This window comes from Sabethes cyaneus, chromosome 2 (genome assembly GCF_943734655.1).
Source record: "Sabethes cyaneus chromosome 2, idSabCyanKW18_F2, whole genome shotgun sequence".
NCBI classification, from domain to species: Eukaryota; Metazoa; Arthropoda; class Insecta; order Diptera; family Culicidae; genus Sabethes; species Sabethes cyaneus.
In genome coordinates this window covers 132,000,500-132,020,738 of record NC_071354.1, presented here as the reverse complement: position 1 = coordinate 132,020,738, position 20,239 = coordinate 132,000,500, and the positions used below count along the sequence as shown (strand labels likewise).

General features: G+C 35.9%; 1 protein-coding gene across 1 annotated transcript in view; it reads right to left on the bottom strand.

The window, feature by feature from the left end:
* LOC128736011 (uncharacterized) overlaps window positions 1-20,239 on the bottom strand; it is a 102,318-nt gene that overhangs the window by 61,683 nt on the left and 20,396 nt on the right. Inside the window, exons 3-5 of the mRNA XM_053830496.1 lie at window positions 13,964-14,072; window positions 13,609-13,714; window positions 12,291-12,653 (exon numbers count right to left, since the gene is read on the bottom strand). Coding sequence (XP_053686471.1) covers window positions 12,291-12,653; window positions 13,609-13,714; window positions 13,964-14,072 — 578 coding nt within the window. The remainder of the gene's footprint in view (window positions 1-12,290; window positions 12,654-13,608; window positions 13,715-13,963; window positions 14,073-20,239) is intronic.

Here is a 20,239-nt window from a genome sequence, read left to right as displayed (position 1 = left end):
GAGTTATAAGGAAATTTGTATTTCATTTGTATGGGAGCCCCCCCTCCTAAAAAGGTAAGGGGTCTCAATTCATCACAGAAAAAATTCATGCCTCCAAAAACACCCACATGCCACATATGGTTCCATTTGATTAATTAGTTTTCGAGTAATAAGGAAATTTGTATATCATTTGTATGGGAGCCCCCCCTCTCAAAGTGGGGAGGGATCTCAATTCACCATAGAAAAAATTCTTGTCTCCAAAAATACCGACATGTAAAATTTTGTTCCATTTGCTTGATTAATTCTCGAGTTATGCAGAAATTTGTGTTTCATTTGTATGGGAGACCGCCTCTTAGTAGGAGGAGAGGTCTCTAACCATCATAAGAACCTTCCTTGGCCCCAAAAACCCCTACATGCAAATTTTCACGCCGATCGGTTCAGTAGTTTTCGATTCAAAAAGGAACATAGGGACAGACAGACAGACAGAAATCCTTTTTTATAGGTATAGATTTATTTTATTTTATTTATTGGCCATACTATGGATCCACTAACTTTGGAAAAAAAAAACGGTAACGCAGTAAGAGGAAAGGACGGCTTCGGTATTGCTGTAATCCATCAGGTTTTACAAAAGAAATGGACTGACGAGGAACTGCCTACGAAGTGGTTGCAACGTCCCATATGCCCTATTTTCAAAAAAAAAAAGCCATTGACTTGAATGTAGCAATTATCGGGGCATTACTCTTCTCAACTCTGCATAGATAATTCTATCCCACATCCTGCCGGCTAATACCAGTGTGGTTTTCGAGAGGAATGCTCCACGACGATTTGCTCCGTCGTTCACCTTGCGACAAATCTTCGATAAATTCCGGGAACTCAACTTGCAGACTCACCATTTGTTAATAGACTTCAAGGCTGCGTACGATTCAGTTAAACGAAATTAGTTGTAGCGGATAATGCTTGAACATGTTAACTGTAGAGCGTTGAAACTGCTGTGGTGATAGATGGAGATACTTCAGAATCGTTCGACGAATTTTGTCTACTTTAGTACGTTGGTAGCATGTGACAACATTGTGAGCCGTGAAATAAAGAGGCGGATATCGGCTGCCACTAGGGCCTTCTAACTATAGATAGCTGAGGTTCCGTAGTCTGCAACTCGGTACGAAAATCGCGCTCTACATGATGCTAGTTCTCATGGTGGTACTCTACACGCTTCGAAAAAAATTTGGAAATTTACGTATTTTGACATACACATAAATGGAACATTGCAAATCATATAAAATTACGTGTTATTTCACCTATAGGCTTATCATTTATTACATTTGATTTGATGTGATAATATATCATTAAAAACGGTTTAGGTTATTTAGGTCTCTTCGAAGAATAGAAAAAGATAAGGTGTCGTTATCGTCGGGCCTCTGTTATGGTCGGGCCATCAAGATTTTACAGTTTTAGTAATTCATGATATCTATGATACAACCATTGTAAAACTTCTTACTGTGATAGCTAACTTTTCACAATATTGTGAGTTTTAATCGTGTATTCAAAACACCCGTACCGTCATCCGGGGATACTTGCAACACTTTTGAACTTTGACTTGGTATAACTTTCGAAGTGCACCGTTTACGTCCAAGTGTAAGTAGCCAAAACTTGTATAGTGGTCAGTACTTTTGATTTATGATTATGAGAAAAATTATCATCTAAATGAGCCTGTAGAATGAACCGAAAATACCCAGTAAACGGGATTACTTGCAACACTTTTCTGATTTTGCGTTTCTTATGATTTTAAATTTGATTTCAAACCGCGAATGAGTATTTTTAGATATTTTGAGTATATTTCTAGTAAAACAAGAGATACTGGAGGCATGTTTTGTTTCCCAATTTTGTCTATCGCTTTTTTTAAAGATATTCTGTGAAAATGCAACGTGTCGGCGAACTTCAAATTGCCGTTTCAAGGCACATGGAATTTTTCACAATTTTAATTTTTCTGGCGATGGCATTAGACAAAATAACATCGTACAGATGCAAACATACTGTTTACATACCGCCATCCGGGGTGAGATTGTGCCAAAAACCAAAAATGTTAATTTGTGAAAATTTATTATATTAGAAACTGGTGACCTAAATTCAAAATGATGATGAACATAACATATTTATTCATAACTTAGAATGGAACACAGATAATATTAGCACACTATTTAGCCTAAACAGGGTTTCAAAGTTCGCGATCAAAAATACTCGGAAATAACGCTTGTAAACAATGTCCCGCATAAACCAATCCAAACAAGAAATTGCATCAACTTGCCATTTTAAATATATATAAACTAATCATTTACAATGTATTGAAACGTTATTATGCGTTGGATAAGTTTTGATTACGAAAATAATATTTTTCGAAACTTTGTACTTTTCGAGCTTCACGGGGGTGAGATTGTACCAAGCCATAATGATCGATCCAATTTGTGAATTTCACATACACAATAAAAATACGTCAGTATACACCAGTACACTCACATTCTTTACTATTGAGCACAATATTTTGACAGATTAGATTGCATCATCCATTTTGGAGCAAATAGCATCAAAGATCTGCTAAATAATTTAAACTATTTTTTACTTTTGCTTTGGAATGTTCAGATGCTTTGAATAAACACTCTAATATAAGACGAATATATTATACCGTGTATAAACTGCCAGTTTTAAGGATGGGGGAGGGGGTGGGCCGTAGCAAGCGCTACGCGAATACTACTGCTATGTTTTCTATTCCGTGCCGTCTTGCATTTGTGTGGTATCTACGCAGCTTTGGCTGTTCATGTCAGCGCACCTTCCCCTGTGTGAACTAGCGAAACACGATGGAAAAGAGGAGACTAACAAGTGTGAGTGTGAAGAAACAACACACTCACCTTTCAGTACACTGCACCGACGCTGTGTGGTTCAATATTTCACTTCTCTGACCAACTGTGATTCACACAGGAAAGAGAGGGTGTAGTTCACCCGCGTGTAGAAACACAGTGAACGTGCCATCCCTGGGGGTGGCATAGGCCACATGTTCTGCGGCCGCGGGTTCTCGAACGAAGTTAATGGTTACTTATGTTAAATGATCAAATAGGTATGCCCTCTTAGGATACACCCCTTAATATATCTCCCCCTTGTTAACCCTAGAAACGCTACTGGCTATATAAATGCTGACCATTGAGTACGGACTCATTTTTAGTTATTTCATAACTCCCCGGGTTATTTTCGTTCATACTTTTTGTTTGATGCGTTGTTTTTGGCCGACCCCCTGCCCCTAATAATCCACTTAGTTCATGGACAGCCCCATATGAACTACTTTATACTGATATATATGTGTATTGTTTATAAACATGCTAATGTTCACAGTTTAAGTTTTTAGCTTAACTTTATGGTTTTGGCACAATGTCACCCCCTAGAAGGGGTGAGATTGTGCCAAAGTTCATGCACTTCCAGTAAAATGAGGTTTCATTGTAACTAAACCATCTCTATGGTAGTTGCGTGTACACTGAGCTAAAGAACAAAAACATATGCTTTTTTGGCACAATCTCGCCCCGGATGACGGTACTGTCTATTACTATAATTATCTATTTGACAAGTGACCGCGCCATATTGGAAGTAACAACCAGGCTTCATTCTCGGTTTTTTGCTCAGTGGATGCTCACTTGACTACAGCGCCTCAACTAAACAGAATTCGAAAAAGTAGTGTAAAGGGCAATTGAAGAGCTAATTATTATCTACATTATTGTTGAAGAAAGTATAGTTCTATCTTTCGTACTTACGGCGCTATGGGGCTGCTACCCCGTTGGTAGCCAAATGAACTATACTTTCTTCAACAATAATGTTAATAATAATTAGCTCTACAATTGACACATTCCGCGGGCCGGTATACCAATCAGACATTTTATAAAAGTTGCTTTTAGCATAGTTGAATATTTTTCCATGATTGGGCAATGTTTGAACCTTTAAAAACTGCCATAATTGACATTCTAGCATTTTCGGAAGTTATATAAAACGTACATCGAAAATAAATGAAATTTACAAGAAATAAATGATTTTTCGTGATATTTTTAAAAATGTTGCTACAGTGCGCTAAAACATTTAATAATATCACTTGTTTTCGACCAACTTACAGAGGAATATATGCTGAATCCATTCCAAAAATAGTTTGGATGTAATTTTGCAGTTATTTTGTATTTCAAGTGGATTAAATAGGGCCATTTTTTTGCGTTGTAACGTCACGAAAAAGGTGTACTTTTTCGCTTTCGCAGAAAAGTACAAATTCGAACAATCTAATAATCCGTATTCTCTTTCTACTCAAAAATACCTTTAAAACGGTGCCTAAAGAATGAAGATAAGTTAAGTAGAACCTAAGTTACAACTGATTGAAGCTTGCGTTGTAACGTCACGGCGGGCAGCCGAACGGATTCAAAACAAGTGCGACATAAGTAATAGCATCAAGACCTATGTCTTAAGGTAATAGTTGCATAATAGTTGCTCCAGGAAAGTTTCTTCATTTAAAAAGTACTTTCTAGTGATGAAAAAACATTTGGACATTAGGGTGTCCCTAAGCAGATACAAAAATTATTTTCTCTTTTTCAAGTCAGAAATGATTGCTGTCTACAGAAAATTTGTAGAAAAACTAATTTCAAGAAATTTCGTTGATTGCTGAAGTTTTCTATTTCTTACATGAAAGAAGTTATAGAGCCAAACTCTTAGGGACACCCTTAAAAATAGTTTTTTTTTCGATCTATCTCTTTAATAATACTTTGTACGCCTTTTAGATGTTCTAAGAAATTGGTAATCGAATTAAATTACACATTTTCGTCGAAAATAGTAGAGATCTATCTTTTTTCCTTTAGGAGCTATCCCTTGTTTCGTTTATTTCTACATGTTCACCTACGGTTGCCTTCATAATAACTTTTTTTAGATTTTCCACAGTGTTCTACCCTAAGTTGTACATGGTGGAATACAGCATAAATTGACTCACAAAAAACAAGTGAGTTTAGCTGCTCATAGCTGCTCTCCCTCGAGATACACCCCCTTGAAGAGTACATGTTAAAAAAATAGTGATAGCTTCTAAAGGGAAAAAGATAGAGCTCTACTATTTCCGACAAAACTGGGCAATTTAATTAGATCACCAATTTCTTAGAACATTTGCAAGACATACGAAGCGTTATTAAAGCGCTAGACAAAAAAAAACTATTTTTAAGGGTGTCCCTAAGAGTTTTTCTCTATAACTTTTTTCATGTAAGAAATAGAAATCTTCAGAATTGAACAAAGTTTCTTAAAATTAGTTTTGCTACAAGTTTTTTGTTGACAGTAATCATTTCTGACTTAAAATAAAGAAAATATTATTTGTATCTGCTTGAGGACACCCTAATGTCCGAATATTTATTCACCACTGGAAAGTGCATTTTAAATGAAGAAACTTTCTAGAAGCAACTATTATGCTATGTCTTAAGGTTTCGATGATATTACTTATGTCTCACTTTCTTAGAATTACTCCCACTGCGCGACGTAATTTGTGAACAACCCCAAAATTACGTAGTCAAAATGGTGAAAGACATACTAACAACACGTCTTTGGATTATCTGTTATATACAGAAGGCAGCAACAGCGATAATTAACGAATATGAACTGAACAGATTTTTCGTGACGTTACAACGGAGCTACGACCCTCTCTGTGTAAAACAGAGCGTTGTAACGTCACGAAAAGTAAAAGCACGTTAAAAATTAACTTCACTGATTATCGGAATTCTGTACATGGCAAGTTGTTCAGTATTCATCTCTTATCAAATCATAGAAGAAAGTTTTTAGATAAAATTTGAAAGAGAGCAGAATTTTCATGTTTTTGAACAGAAGAACCAACAGACGAATTTCTGGCGCGTTGTAACGTCACGTTACATTATTGCTTTCCAAAACAATCTAGGTAAAGCAAATGCTATTAATTTGTACACTTTTAATGGGAAATTTTATGCTCTTTCCAAATATATAATAATATTTGGGGGTACACAAATACTGTGCAAAGAAGAGTCAAAACGTTGTAACGTCACGGCGGAATGTGTCAATTGCCCTTTACACTGCTTTTTCGAATTCTGTTTAGTTGAGGCGCTGTAGTCAAGTGAGCATCTACTGAGCAAAAAACCGAGAATGAAGCCTGGTAACAACACGATTTCATCGTTACTTCCACAAGTTCAAAAAATAAATAAAGCTCAAAGTTGCTATTTGTTAGCTTATATGATGCACTAGTTGTGTACAGGAACCAAACGACAAAAAATAATTTCATGTCAATGCACTGACGCAACTTTGCGCATCCATTTTTCCTACTCTAAAAGTGAAATTACTTTCCAATCGTATAAAAACAAGCAAATCAATGATATAATGGATTAAACTTAACTAAACAATAGGTAAACGTCCCACGCTAAGTCCGAAGGCACATATTATTTAACTTTGATGCACCTCAGATTTTTCTTCACAGGCTGTTAGTATTGATCAAAACAATGAATTTAACCGTTATGTGTGCGACAGGGTACCCGGGTACCTTTTCAGTTTTAAAATAGTTATAACTCATTCAATTTAAAACATACGTCATTGAAATTTTGCGACATCGTAAAACTCGTTGATCTTAAGTAATTGAGGTTTTTTTGGTGCATATCCATAAAGGGGTTTAGCAATGAGAGTCACTTGAATTTTTTTATTACGTAGGAGGGCGACAAGGGTACCCGGGTACCCATGATTTGCTATCTTCATAACTTTAGTTATGTTAAACCGATTTGGATGAAACCGGTGGCATTTGATTCGTACATTTATCTAGTTTTGATTAGATAAAACGTTTGGCCATCAAATGACAAGTAGTTCCCGGGAATCGGTAATTCCGGAGCAACATCCGGTAAAATGTGGGAAGCCGCATGTTTTGAAAGAATATCAGCTTTCAGTAAACCTATTAGCTTTGAACTTGACACTGTGGACCCTTTTTTCATCTAATTATATAAATTGGTGACTTTAGATCGCATTGGCCACTCCAGAATTTGGTTCCTGTAGGGATACAGATGGCGAGTTGGGTGCCTAATCCAATATTAGAATTGGTTTAGCGGATCTTTTAGATGTTTTGAACTGAAATGGTCAGTTTAGTACTGATTGATAATTTCGGAACTGGTTCCAAATGTATAACGGATGGTTCTACGTTTTGAACGGTTCTGATAATGCTAAGCATTATCTTGAATCCTGCGGTATCATCTGTGACCCCGTAGAAACCATTTTCGAAATAACCAATCAAAATACATCGAAATGTAAAAAATATCACCTACCGAACTAATTCCAAGAACTTTGATACCCATATTGCTAGGTTTTACCTCCAATCCTGGACTGGCCACCCATGACCCCACAGGAACCTACTCCGGAATGGCCAACCTGATTCATCTTATTATATGAAATAGTACATTGTATGAATTTTTAGAGTTTTTATATCCGCATGACTGATTTTCCTGCAATATAATCATTTCTCTTCCTCACAGCGGACACTCTGTCGGAATTCCGGATTTTCGGGCCCCGTATGTCTTTTAGTGGCCAAATGGCCAAATGATTCAAAACTAGATAAATAAACGAATCAAATGACACCTATTTCGTCGAAATCGGTTTAAAATTGTTGATGTTATAACAATATCAATTTTGGGTACCCGGGTACCCTTGTCGCCCTGCTAAAGGTGTTTTTTTTGTCGCACACATAACGGTTAAAAAAGGTCTTAAAATATTCTATCTTGGGTTTTTTGAAAAATTCAATTTTTAAGTTTATATAGGGGTAATTTCCTCTCAAGTGATATTACTCATTGTAATCGACCACCTCCGATTTCAACCAAATTTGGCATAATTGCTCATTCCAACCTCACATTCAATTTCCCAAAGTTTTGTACGGATTGATCAATCCCCCTTGCAGTGCCGCTTCTCTATTTTTCTGAGATTTTCGAAAAAACTCATTTTTCACTGCATGTCACTGCAAGGGGGATTGATCAATCCGTACAAAACTTTGGGAAATTGAATGTTAGGTTGGAATGAGCAATTATGCCAAATTTGGTTGAAATCGGAGGTGGTCGTTTACAATGGGTGATATCACTTGAGAGGAAATGACCCCTATATAAACTTAAAAATTGAATTTTTCAAAAAACCCAAGATAGAATATTTTAAGACCTTTTTTAAATTCACTGTTTTGATCAATACTAACAGCCTGTGAAGAAAAATCTGAGGTGCATCAAAGTTAAATAATATGTGCCTTCGGACATAGCGTGCGTCCCTTCTTTAAAACGCCATTGACTACAAATGGTTATGTTTACAAACAAATGCGTTAGGACTGTCAAAAGCGCGATGCGCAGAAGTGTTGCAAGTAACCCCGATGTTGCAAGTATCCCCGGATAACGGTACTGAATTCAGTGACTGAATCTAACAAAAAAAGTTTTCCAGGCGCAATGAACTTTTCTTCAAGAAATGATTCTAGAAATGCAATTATCGAGATAAATTTTGAAAATTAATTAAGTGTGTTGTGCTATAGAAAAAAGAAGACTATAGAAAAACCCCCTCCAGTAAGGTGTTTGGAAAGGCTAAGGTGAAATACTAGAAAAGCGCTATTTGTAAAGGTCGGGCCACTTGAGTAGTCATGGTTGGGCCACCATAATTTTAAGCGCAGAAGCGCAATAATCGCTAGAGAATGTCAGTCTCGTAAAATATGATGGAATAAAGCAAAACTAATATGATAAAAACCTAGATTTTTGTTGTTTTTTTCATTGTAGTTGTACACTTCGAAAAAAGCGATTGTAGTAATATAGACACGGTGCTCCAAATAGCGTTATTATCAAAAAAAATTCTCCATAAAATCTGAGTATACCAGTCGATTTGTATTACTTTCCACCATCTTCAGTCAAAATTTAAAAAAAAATCATAGGCACAGTTTTAGAGAAACGGCCATTTAATGTCAAAAAGGCATAAATCTCGTAGAAAAAGACAAAATACATATACAATTGTGCTTATTTTATCACACAATGATTTGCAATAATCATACTGCTGTCATTATCATAAAAAGAACATAGTACGCCTTGTTCTGCACTACAACAAGAGTTATTGTAAGATTTATTTTTTTGAGATAGAGTAAGGTGGGGCAAAAGTCCGATTCAACGATTTATCAGTGCCGATTCCGCATAATTTGACAACATTGATATGGACTTGACATACTTTGACAGCTTAAAGTCCATCGTATACATTTACTATTTACGAATCTTAATTGCTGAGTTAAATGAAAATGTTCAATTAGTGCGGTTTGGATGTTTTATTTCGCAATACAGGAAACGCAATATAAACATAGTTGAAGCAGCATTTCACATTACTCAAGCATATCTTTTGAAAATGCGGTGAGAAAAATTTACAAAATATATTTCTATTTTACATAATTTAATCAAATCCTGCCAAGCACCAAATGGGACAAAAGTGCATTTCAATTAGTGTATTAGCAAGTGTACTAATTTCATAAATTCAAAGTTCGAACTTTTGCCTCGCGGTCAACGCTCTTTTTCCGTGCTAATTTGGCCAAAATGCGATTCGGCACCTGATCAGAAAAATGATGAATTTTAATACTATTACTCCAGATGATTTATAGCTAAATGTGAAGATGTTGAGTTGTTACATCAATATTAAATATAGTTTACTGTTGTGCTTCATTTCATGAAAATTGAAGACAACTTCAAATGTCGCACTTATGCCCCACCTTACTCTAATGGATATTCACGAAGAAAATCGTAGGAAAGTTTTACGAAAAATAAAAATGCCCACTAGCGTGGCAAAAGTTCGTTTGAATCCATTTCATAATTACAACGTATTATTTACTTGTCCATGAATCGCACTTTTGCTCCGCCCGTGAATCGCATTTTTGCCCTACAAGACTTTTTAAGGGATTTGATCAAATTATGGAAACAGAAATATATTTTGAGAATTTCTCTCAACGCATTTTTAAAATAGCGAAACGCTGCTGCAATGTTTCAACAAGGAATAGCCTCCATATCAACAGGAGCCGTATTTGCCATATAACGAAATATTACATCAAAACCGCTCCAAAGTAACATTTACACTTAATTCAGCAATTATGCTTCATAAACAACAAATGTTTACGATAAATTCAAGCTATCTCAGTATTCGACCATTCATACTAATGTAGTCAAATTACGTGCAATCTGAATCCCATATAGCCCTAGCTGTGCTGGCGGCCGGCAAAATGGAATTAAATAAATAACGTGCAATCTGCACTGATAAACCATTGAATCACACTTTTGCCCCTCTTTACTCTACACATATTCACAAATATGCAGTTAATTAAAGCAAAATTCATGATTATACGAGAACAAATTGGAAAACTCCTTTTAATACTACAATATTTTATGTCTAAAGCTTGCCACTTACTAAAGAAGGCTACATGTCCTAGCCAAAACGGCTTGTAGCCTTCTTTAGTGAGTGGCAAGCGACTTTACATAATAATATATTATTACACCCAATTCATTTTTTGGACGGATTTTTTTTTACACGGATTTTTTTTGCACGACTTTTTTGCACGGTTTCTCGAAATAACACGGTTTTTCTAAAATTTCACCAACAACAGTTGTACACCCAATTCTTTTTTTACACGGATTCTAGTACGCGGAATTTTTTTTGCACGACTTTTTTTGCACGGTTTCTCGAAATAACACGGATTTTTTTTACACGGTTTCTCGAAATAACACGGTTTATTTTAGCACGGTATTTTTTTACACGGGCGTATTTGTATAGCTATTGCGCCAATTTTCTTATGATTTTTGCTCTTTTCATTTTAAAAGGGCATCTCTCCAAAACAGTGCCTGCGCTTTTTTTTAAATTTCATCCATATATATTGGTAAGTGCTACAAATCGGCTGGTGTACTCATATTTCATGGAGACTTTTTTTGATAATAACGGTCTGGGGAGCACCGTGTAAGCACAATTGTGTATGTATTTTGTCTTTTTCTGCGAGATTTATGCCTTTTTAACTTTAAATGGCCGTTTCTCCAAAACTGTGCCTACGATTTTTTTTAAATTTTGACTGAAGATGGTGGAAAGTAATACAAATCGACTGGTATACTCAGATTTTATGGAGAATTTTTTTTGATAATAACGCTATTTAGAGCACCGTGATAGATTTTACAAGATCGCCAAAATTTCGCAAAAATGCAATTAAAAATAGGGTATTTGTACAAATATGAGCCGTTGTTCACGGAATTCATTCTTTTCATGTCTCTATACAGAGTTTCAATACGTATGTCTTAGATTTTCTCCGGTGGCCCAACTTGTACAACATGGCCCGACTATGACAACATTTTTTGTCTTCATGTAAATGCCTGTAACTTTTTTATTTTTCAAGCAATCAATTCAAACGATGTATTTAGATTTCCAAAATTCCTTTTGAAACGAAAGTTATGGTCGAATTCCAAAACGTGGCCCAACCACGACGACACTCCCCTACAATTTAATAGAGAGCAGAATTTTCAAATTTTAAGCACAATAACTTAAAGCCGAATATCGAGCGCGATTTAACGTCAGTCACGGTACATAATCGTTTATCTACACGATTTATGTGAAGCAAATGTTACAAATGCTGACGATTATTGAAGTTAAAACACAAAACATAAGAAAAGAAAAGTCAAAACGTTGAAATGTGTCCTTTACCTATTCAGAGCCACGAATGCCAGCTGCAAGATAAATTATTCAAAATACGTTATCGTTTATAGAGACTATGTAGAACTTTTGTTACAACAAATTGTAAATCTGCAACCGTCACCACAAATTTTTGTTTGAGTAACAATTGTTATGGATCGATTGGTCCCCGGAGAGGCGAGTAGAAGTACTAACTTCCTTGCCAGCTCACAGCATAAATGAAAGTTACCCAGTATCAAAGAAAAAACTTTTCCGTTTAAAACAATTTACTGTTGCTGCTTGTGTTGAAAGCAAATGTATTTGAATGATGATTCATTTATCTGTTATTGTTTATCTCAATATTTAGCGATAAACCATAGATCTGCACCACATAGGTCCTGTGTTATTCGTCGTTCGTCTTAGATAGAGGCTATAGTGTGTACAGTTGCCATATATTTCTTCTCTCAATTGTAAAGAAAAATATTTTATAATTGTAATGATTTATTAAACACTTAAACTTGTGAATTTAATCCGATCTCATGTTTGTGCTATTTCTGAATAAGAACGATGTCCTTACGATGCGAACATTACGACAACATGAATAGATGTTCAATACTCACTTTAACCGAAATGGCTTCAGCGCCTTGCAAAACCCCTTCAGCTACTATGTTGCACAGATCATTGTAAATATCCTCTAGTTCCTGCATCAGCTGCGGCAGAGTATCACAATGGTATGCCTCCAGCATGGCATTAGTCGCATGCAACTGCTGAACATAAGCATTGTGCGAGTCGATATATTGCGTCAGCGTGAGCTGTGTAGGATTCTGTTGATGTGCAATATAGTTTTGCTTGTAGTCGATTCGGCACTTGGATAATTTCTCTTCAGTCTTTGAGATGATTGTATCGAATGATTCCCTGTGGGTGAATATTTTCCGGCTTTGGACTTTTCTGTAAAATGAACGATCCAACAACGGCTGGGAAACCTATGGAAATAAAATAAAAAAGGTGAAAGGAACATAATGGACAATTTTAATTAAAGTTGTATTTTTATTTTATTTTCTATCTATTTGTTATGACAATTCAACCAACTATTCTCTATAAAAGAAATTTAAAAAAACTCAACTACTCGATTGCGTGAAAGTGATAAATATATCATACCTATCTGTTAATTTGTAGCTATACAAGCAGGTATAATGTTTCGCAACTCGAAACATGCTAAGCCTTGTGTTGCTATATGATATCCTTTTTTATCTGCTATGTGCGTACATTTATCGTGAGTTTGAAATCATATTACGCAGAGTATACTGAGCTCATCAATCATTTTGATGTAAACGAAAACAATTTGACGTGGGAGGCAAAAATTTCCTATTCCGTTACTTATGGCTAGCTTTTCACTGCAGTATGAAATTTCACTGCCTTATGCGTATGTATATATGTCAATTGAAGAGCATAGTTTGAAGTGATAAGTTACGATCGATTGTATATCAACATCGAACACTTTTTTGCTTTTTCAATACTATAAAAAATGTAAAAAAATCATTGGCAAAATTTGAAATTGATTCAATATCCCGACCCGATGCCCTACTTTCCTAATCGTTAAGCTCGATTAGTCCATACGAGCAATATATGTGTATGTATGTATGTATGAATACTGTTTTAATACTGTTTTAGTTCATAAATCTAAAAAACATGCTCATGTACAAAATGTCATGAAATTCTAATTCTTTTGGCCATTTTGTACGATAACTTAAAAAAAAATAGTCCCGATAGTCAGAAAATAAGAATAAACACTGTTTCTAACAATTGCCATAAGCACAATTTATACAGCAAGACCCATTATAAATCGTGGTATCAATATTTTGTTTGTCATGTCATTTTTCATAAGTTAAAAATTATCCGATTGATTTATCAAGCGGCTTACGGGAAATGGCTGCTTACTTGTCTGGAAAGGGCACACGCGACATCGATGGTTGCCTGGGAATCGGCTTCGATTTCCTGCAGAAATGTTTCCCATGCATAGAATAGATTCGACTGGCAAGCTGGCCTAGAATTGATATAGATATAAAGAAAAAATAATAAAGTATCGTAAACCTGTATATTGGTGCGCAAAATTTCAAACAAAAAAAAGTTTAATTCTACCAAGACGCTTATGAATAACATCTTTTCTTTCTTGATATTTAAATATCTAAAGACTCAATACCAACCTAAGAAAAAACTAAATAGTGCAATGAACATTACCTACGTCAACATTATAGCAAAGTACAACAATAGACAGCATATACAACTTACTTACCTTTCTTTTCGCAATTCACCATTTCGTTTTCGATAATTTGATACTAGGACTTGTAGTGCTTCAGCGTGTTGTTCGTAAAGTTGTGCTAACGTTTCTGTGAAGTCTGAAACTGTACAAAAAAGCAAACGTAAATAGGAAAGTTTGTTAACCAAAACTCAATCAATGGCAAGCAGCTTGCCCATGTAATAAAAACAGAAAACAGCTGTATGTAGCAAAAGAAAATGAAGAAAAGAATATCCTCGAAGTGCGCGTTAAAACACCTGACCGATAATCGTGAATTGGCTAGACTATAACAGCCATGTCGATAACCTGTGCAAGAAAGTACCAAAGGTCATCGCTGGGTAGGTCTAGGTTATAGTACCAAACTAAACAACGATAAGAGACACCTTCTGATTACTGAGAGGGGAGCGGGGGGTGTATAACCTGTATTCTGATTGTGCCTGTACAAATATTTGACGCACAGGCCTTCTAGTCTTAGAAATACTTGCACTCATTGCTGTATTTAAATTTGTTATTATTTTATGAGGTTCTTTCTTCAGCCAAACAATTTTTCTATACAAAAATAATTCATTTCCTCATAGCGAAGGAAGTTGGGATAAGGGAAAGATGGTTTGTCTCGTAGAACGAATGACATTCAAATATCTGATTGTGTACTCGGCAGATATTCTTATCGTAATGTCTCGTTATTCATATTTTCTAAAATGCAACATCCTATTTGGAAAGAAAGCACAACAAGAACATTAGACAATGCTAAATTTATAACAAAATTCGTGGAGGACAATAATTGAACACTACACTCAGAAAATGTAAACATTTGCGTGCGTCAAAAATAAAGATATATCGGTTCAATTGCTACATGAAAGTGCTAATCTTGAAGCAGGCAGACTACAAATCATGGTAGATTTGCAAATGAATTTTCTATTAACATTTGAGTTGCTATCGACTGTAACGTATTATTTGGATTTATGACTGATGAGCCGAGAAAAATAAGTCCAAATTTACTATTAACTTTTCAAGAAAGCATCGTTAACAATTAACAAACTTTTGTTATTTAAATATGTATGTAGAATTTTTAGGCATGTATCATTTCCCGTATCAACGAAGCTAAATAATTTGAAATGAAATGATCGTACACGGAATTATCCATAATCAAAAACTAAATCTTTTCTTTTCTTTCGTTACAGTTGATATTTTAACTGCTGGTGAATTATGAAAGCAAATTAATGTGAAAACTTACACTACACACAAGCACGAACCCGCTGACATGGTAACGAAGCTAATTTTGTTCCGTCCACCCAGAGTAACGGGGCGGTGGTCACACGATAGCGGCAAGGAAAATCCATACGATAAAAACGAAGAAAAATGCGTTTCCACTTGTTGAGTGTTTACTCCCTAATAGTAAAATCCAAATATATGTTATGCTGCGTAGTGTCGAGGGACTATAATATCACTTTTCCAACTCTTATCAATTGACGCAACCATTCTGTATACCTACTCGGGAAAAAGGGTCAGTTGTTTAGTATGAGTAAGGACCGAGCAGCAGGTCCGTAGCGTTCTGAACTTTTCTCGAGGACGACGAAAGTTGCCCGAGACTCGTTTACCCTTCTGCAACGTAAAATATGACTGCTTCCGTATTACATACTAATGAATTCATATCAATGTGCCCTTATTATCGCTCTATTTAAAAAATGATTGCATTTCTAGTAGGATAATGATTTTTTCTCATTTGTGGTTTTTTAGAATTAAACAAATGTAGAGCTTAAAGTTGTTCAAAACGTTAACGTAAAGCAATTCAAGGTAAATGGTTTGAAGGCAGTAAAACAACGTAATAATAATTTGGGGCACAACATATTTCACAGTGGTTTCATATTATTTAAGAAGGTATATCGGTGATGGATGAATACGTTCGTGTATACATGAATTGGTAAAACATGTTGGAAGCCACGCATGCGAGCTAGGTATTTTATACAGATTTTTCATTACAATTTTGGTACAAGAGACAATGGTGGAGAGTTTACCTGTAAAAAATGTTATAGGATTTTTTTTGATTTTTAAAATAATTGCTATCCCTTTTAATACACAAAATATTCGCTTGATGTTTGATTTCATGGATCCATTTCATTCCACGCAAAATTATCCGCAATGAGCTTTTTCGATTAGGCTGAAAATTTGCATATTTAACACATTAGTAATTAAGTCTTGTGACTACCAAAACAAAGGAAAAACACCAGCTAGTGCAAGATTTTATTTTTCCACCATACTCGGACGAACAAAAATGATGCGCATAAAGTCTCTGGCGTTCCTCGTATGAGAATCATGTGAAGTAATTCATTAATTAGTTTAGGTAATTCTCTAGAAGAATGGCTTGGTTATAAAATCAGGATGCTTGTACGAGAATCCAATGGAATCCCCGGAATACCTATAATTCGGCAAAGAAATCGCCTTTACTATGTAACAGGAATCCTTATCCTAGGGGCTTTGAAAGCAAGAACCCTAGTGTGTTAATAAAAGTAGCATAAAATGGGGGTGTCATTCCAATGTTTTCGTAAATTTTCCCAACGCAAGACTAGTAAACCAAAATATCGTTGGGCATATCCAGAAATAAACGACAAAAATTAAAAACGATAAACCAGTTACTCTCTGTCTATAAAACAAACATACATGGTAACCAGAATGTATTACGACAACAAAATAAAGAGACAAACAAATGTTACCTCACAGGTATAAGCATCAGGATAACCTTCGGTGAGTATACATTTTGTTATACTCCCCCTCACAAGCGCTTGATTTGGTGTTACAGGACTACAATAAAATATGTGTTTGTCGCAAGTCGGCCAGTATAAAACAATACATACTTTATCAGTAACTTGAACGCAAGGGTCAAACAGCACAAAATCTTAAACAAAATCGAAAGTCTGGTATCCTAACTTTTATGCAATAGTGACAAACTTTCATCACATATTGTCTTAATATTTTGAAATAGAGATAATATAATTGTTTGTTGTGCGTTCGTGATTTTTGCTTCTATTTTTACCCGTTTTTAGTAGCATCACCTCAATGTCAAAACTTAGGCAGTATACCATGAAATACAAATATCAATGGACTGTCGGGAAAGTTAATTGTTCGGAAAAGTTAAGCGAACATTAGCTCTCATGTAACGCTTTTCCGAGAGTCAACTGTATTAGAAATTAAAGCGTAAATGCTAAAAATTTTTGTCAATTTTGCACATCTCTTGGATGGATTTCAACGAATAATCCAAAAGTTCTTGTACTGATTTGACTTTCCCTTCCGATCCGTGCACTTCAGTTTCAGTAGAAAGTGATTATTTTAAGCATTTTATTAAAATTACGACACTAACTTTATTTTTAAAGTCCGTCCATCAAAATTTTCCTTACCAAAAATCACAACAATGTTTACGAAATCGAGCGCGCATATAGAGTAAGGCGGGGCATAAGTGCGATGTTTGGAGTTGTCATCAATTTTCGTGAGACATAAAGAAGGACAACAACATAATATATTATTTAATATTATAGTAATATTATATAACATAATATTTATAGTGATGCAGTAACTCAATGTCTTCACATTCAACTACAAATCATCTGCGGTAATAGTGTTTTGCAAAATAAATTCTTCTTTCTTCTGATCAAGTGCAGATTCGCACTTTTACCCCACTAGCGGGGCAAAAGTGCGAATACCGCGGGGTAAAAGTTCGAAGCTAGAATCTATGAAATTAGCCCAGCAATAGCTAACAAAACCATATTATCTTCAATCTGCGTTATGTTTCGGTAAGGAATATTCTTAATTTGCACCTTTTCTATTTTGCGCTGGTGTATTGCAGCCTCCGTTAGATCGAAACTTTTCCAAACCTTTGGTTTTTGTTTCATCACCGGAAACATATTGTTTTTCTTCGGCCAACATCTGTAGAGCACACAGTTTTCTGCAGATCTTTCATTTCTTTCTTTCTTTTCATTTTTGCCTCGTCTATGAATCGCACTTTTGCCAGGAGCTTGACGGAGTTAGATTAAATTACGGAAAAGCGAAATATATTTTGTAAATTATTTTCGCCATATTTTCAAAACAGATATCTGAGTGATGTAAAACGCTGCTACAAATTTTCAACAAGTAATATCCTCCTGTTGATATCTTATTTGCCGTATAACGAAAAATTACATCAAAACCGCCCTAAAATAACATTTGCACATAACTCAGTAACTATGCTTCGTAAGCAACCAAAGTTTACGTTAGATTCAAGCTGTCAAAGTAGTCACCCATCCATGCCAATGTAGAAAATTTACTTGGAATCTGCACCGATAAATCATTGAATCGCACTTTTACCCGCTTCGCACTTTTACCCCTTCTTACTCTATTTGTGTAGGACGACGTGCAATGTTTTTTCCTGCGAAATAACGACAAGATGCTGCGTGAGTTTCTGTCATTTTATTAATGACGAAAATTCAAACGATTTGTTTTCAAGAACGGTTAGTAGCCACTTTGAAATATTATGCAAGGAATCGAAGTATTGAGGTTATCGACTAGATCCTTTATGAAACTGGGGCAATCGAACGTCACGCATACTGCGTATGCATGCCAGATTGATAACTTTATTGATATTTTTTGAAACGATGGTTCTACAATTGATGACGGGACGGTATGGGAAAGTAATGAAGAAGGATTTTTTGGAAATGGAGGGGAAAGAGTGGAAAAGAAGGGGGTAATAGGTAGCTACGCTTAACAAGTTGTCTTTGTGGCTCCTACCTTTTGTCCAATGCTGGAAGGTGCATGGGTCGAATCAAGCTATAATCTGACACTATAACCGGATTTGAACCCACAACACCTGCCAGGGCATGTGGCTCGTCGGTACCCGTGTACCTATGAACCACAGAGACGCTGGATATGCCTGATCGCATTTCAAGGTCATGACTAAAAAAATCACGGGGTTTGGTCAACTTCATTGATTCCAATTTTTTTTTATTGAAATATTTTTGATCAAACTAAAAATAGAATAATTCTTCTATTTTTATGAATAAACATGCGCTGGTAATAAAATCAACTAATCACAGTAAAACAATTCTGTTTTAGACATTCAAATCACCAATAACTCTGAAAATAAAGTGGAAGCTATATTTCCGCTAAACTGGCAAAAAGGGTGCCGACATAATTGTTTTGAAAAAAAAAGTTAGTTTTATTGGAATTAAGGGCTAGATTGTGGAAAAACATGTGTTTTTTAAGATCGGCTGTTTATTGTAATATTGCTCAAATGAAATTTTTATTTGAGATGTTTGGATCGCAGTAAGCAACGCGTGTGGTCGGCAGCAAAAAATTTTGCTGTCAATTTTTCTTGTGAGTTGTGAAAATTATTCAATTATTCAATCAATCAGGTCATTGGTGGTTTTAGACCTTTAAAGCAGCGATGGTCAAACTGCGGCCCGCGGGCCGCATGTGGCCCTTCACGATGATCCGTGCGGCCCGCAGACTGCTTTGAAAGATGGAGGACTTATGAGAAAAAAATTGGATGACATAGGAGTCCCAGAGTTTAGTCGTAATGCCTCGTGCATTCCTAGAAAATGTTTCTTGCTGTCGCATATTTGACATTTTGTTATGCACAAGAATGGTCAGAGATTATTGCGGCTCGCGGTATTCATGGGCGATCTTATTTGGCCCGCAGCATGCCTATGTCTGGGCACCACTGCTTTAAAGTAATTGAACTATAGATGCGTTCCTGATATGTATTACTAGCCACCAACTAGTTACCAGCACCATTGGCGGATGTCGATGGCCTTAAGGCTAGCGATTCAGTCGTTCACACGGAAGCAGCTCTTGCAGACTGGGCGTCCTGCCATGAACCACCTGAAACCCAGCTTTCGGAGGAGTCTTCAATGCGCCACTGTCAAGTTCAAGCGGAGGAGTTATTCAGTGGTGGAGCCAGATTGTCCTCAGGTTAACAGACTGTCCCCAGTTCAAGGACATGTGGATGCGTGACTGTTGGATGCGCTAGTGGCGGTGATAACCAGAATAATCCGTTCAGCTCCTTAATTTGTGTGAGGAAAATGTTCACTGCTTTGGAGAACGCCGGATTCATGAATCTGCGCACTAATGGAACGAACGATGGAACAAACGGGAGATACCGGTGAGATCGTTTTGGTTTTGTTTGGTTGTCATGAGGTTTCATGAAAACAATGACTTAATATTAAGCAATTTTGCTTTCTACAAAAACATTCTGTTGTCTGTCTGCTTTTACGTCATCCAGTAATTTCATTATACCGTGAAAGCACC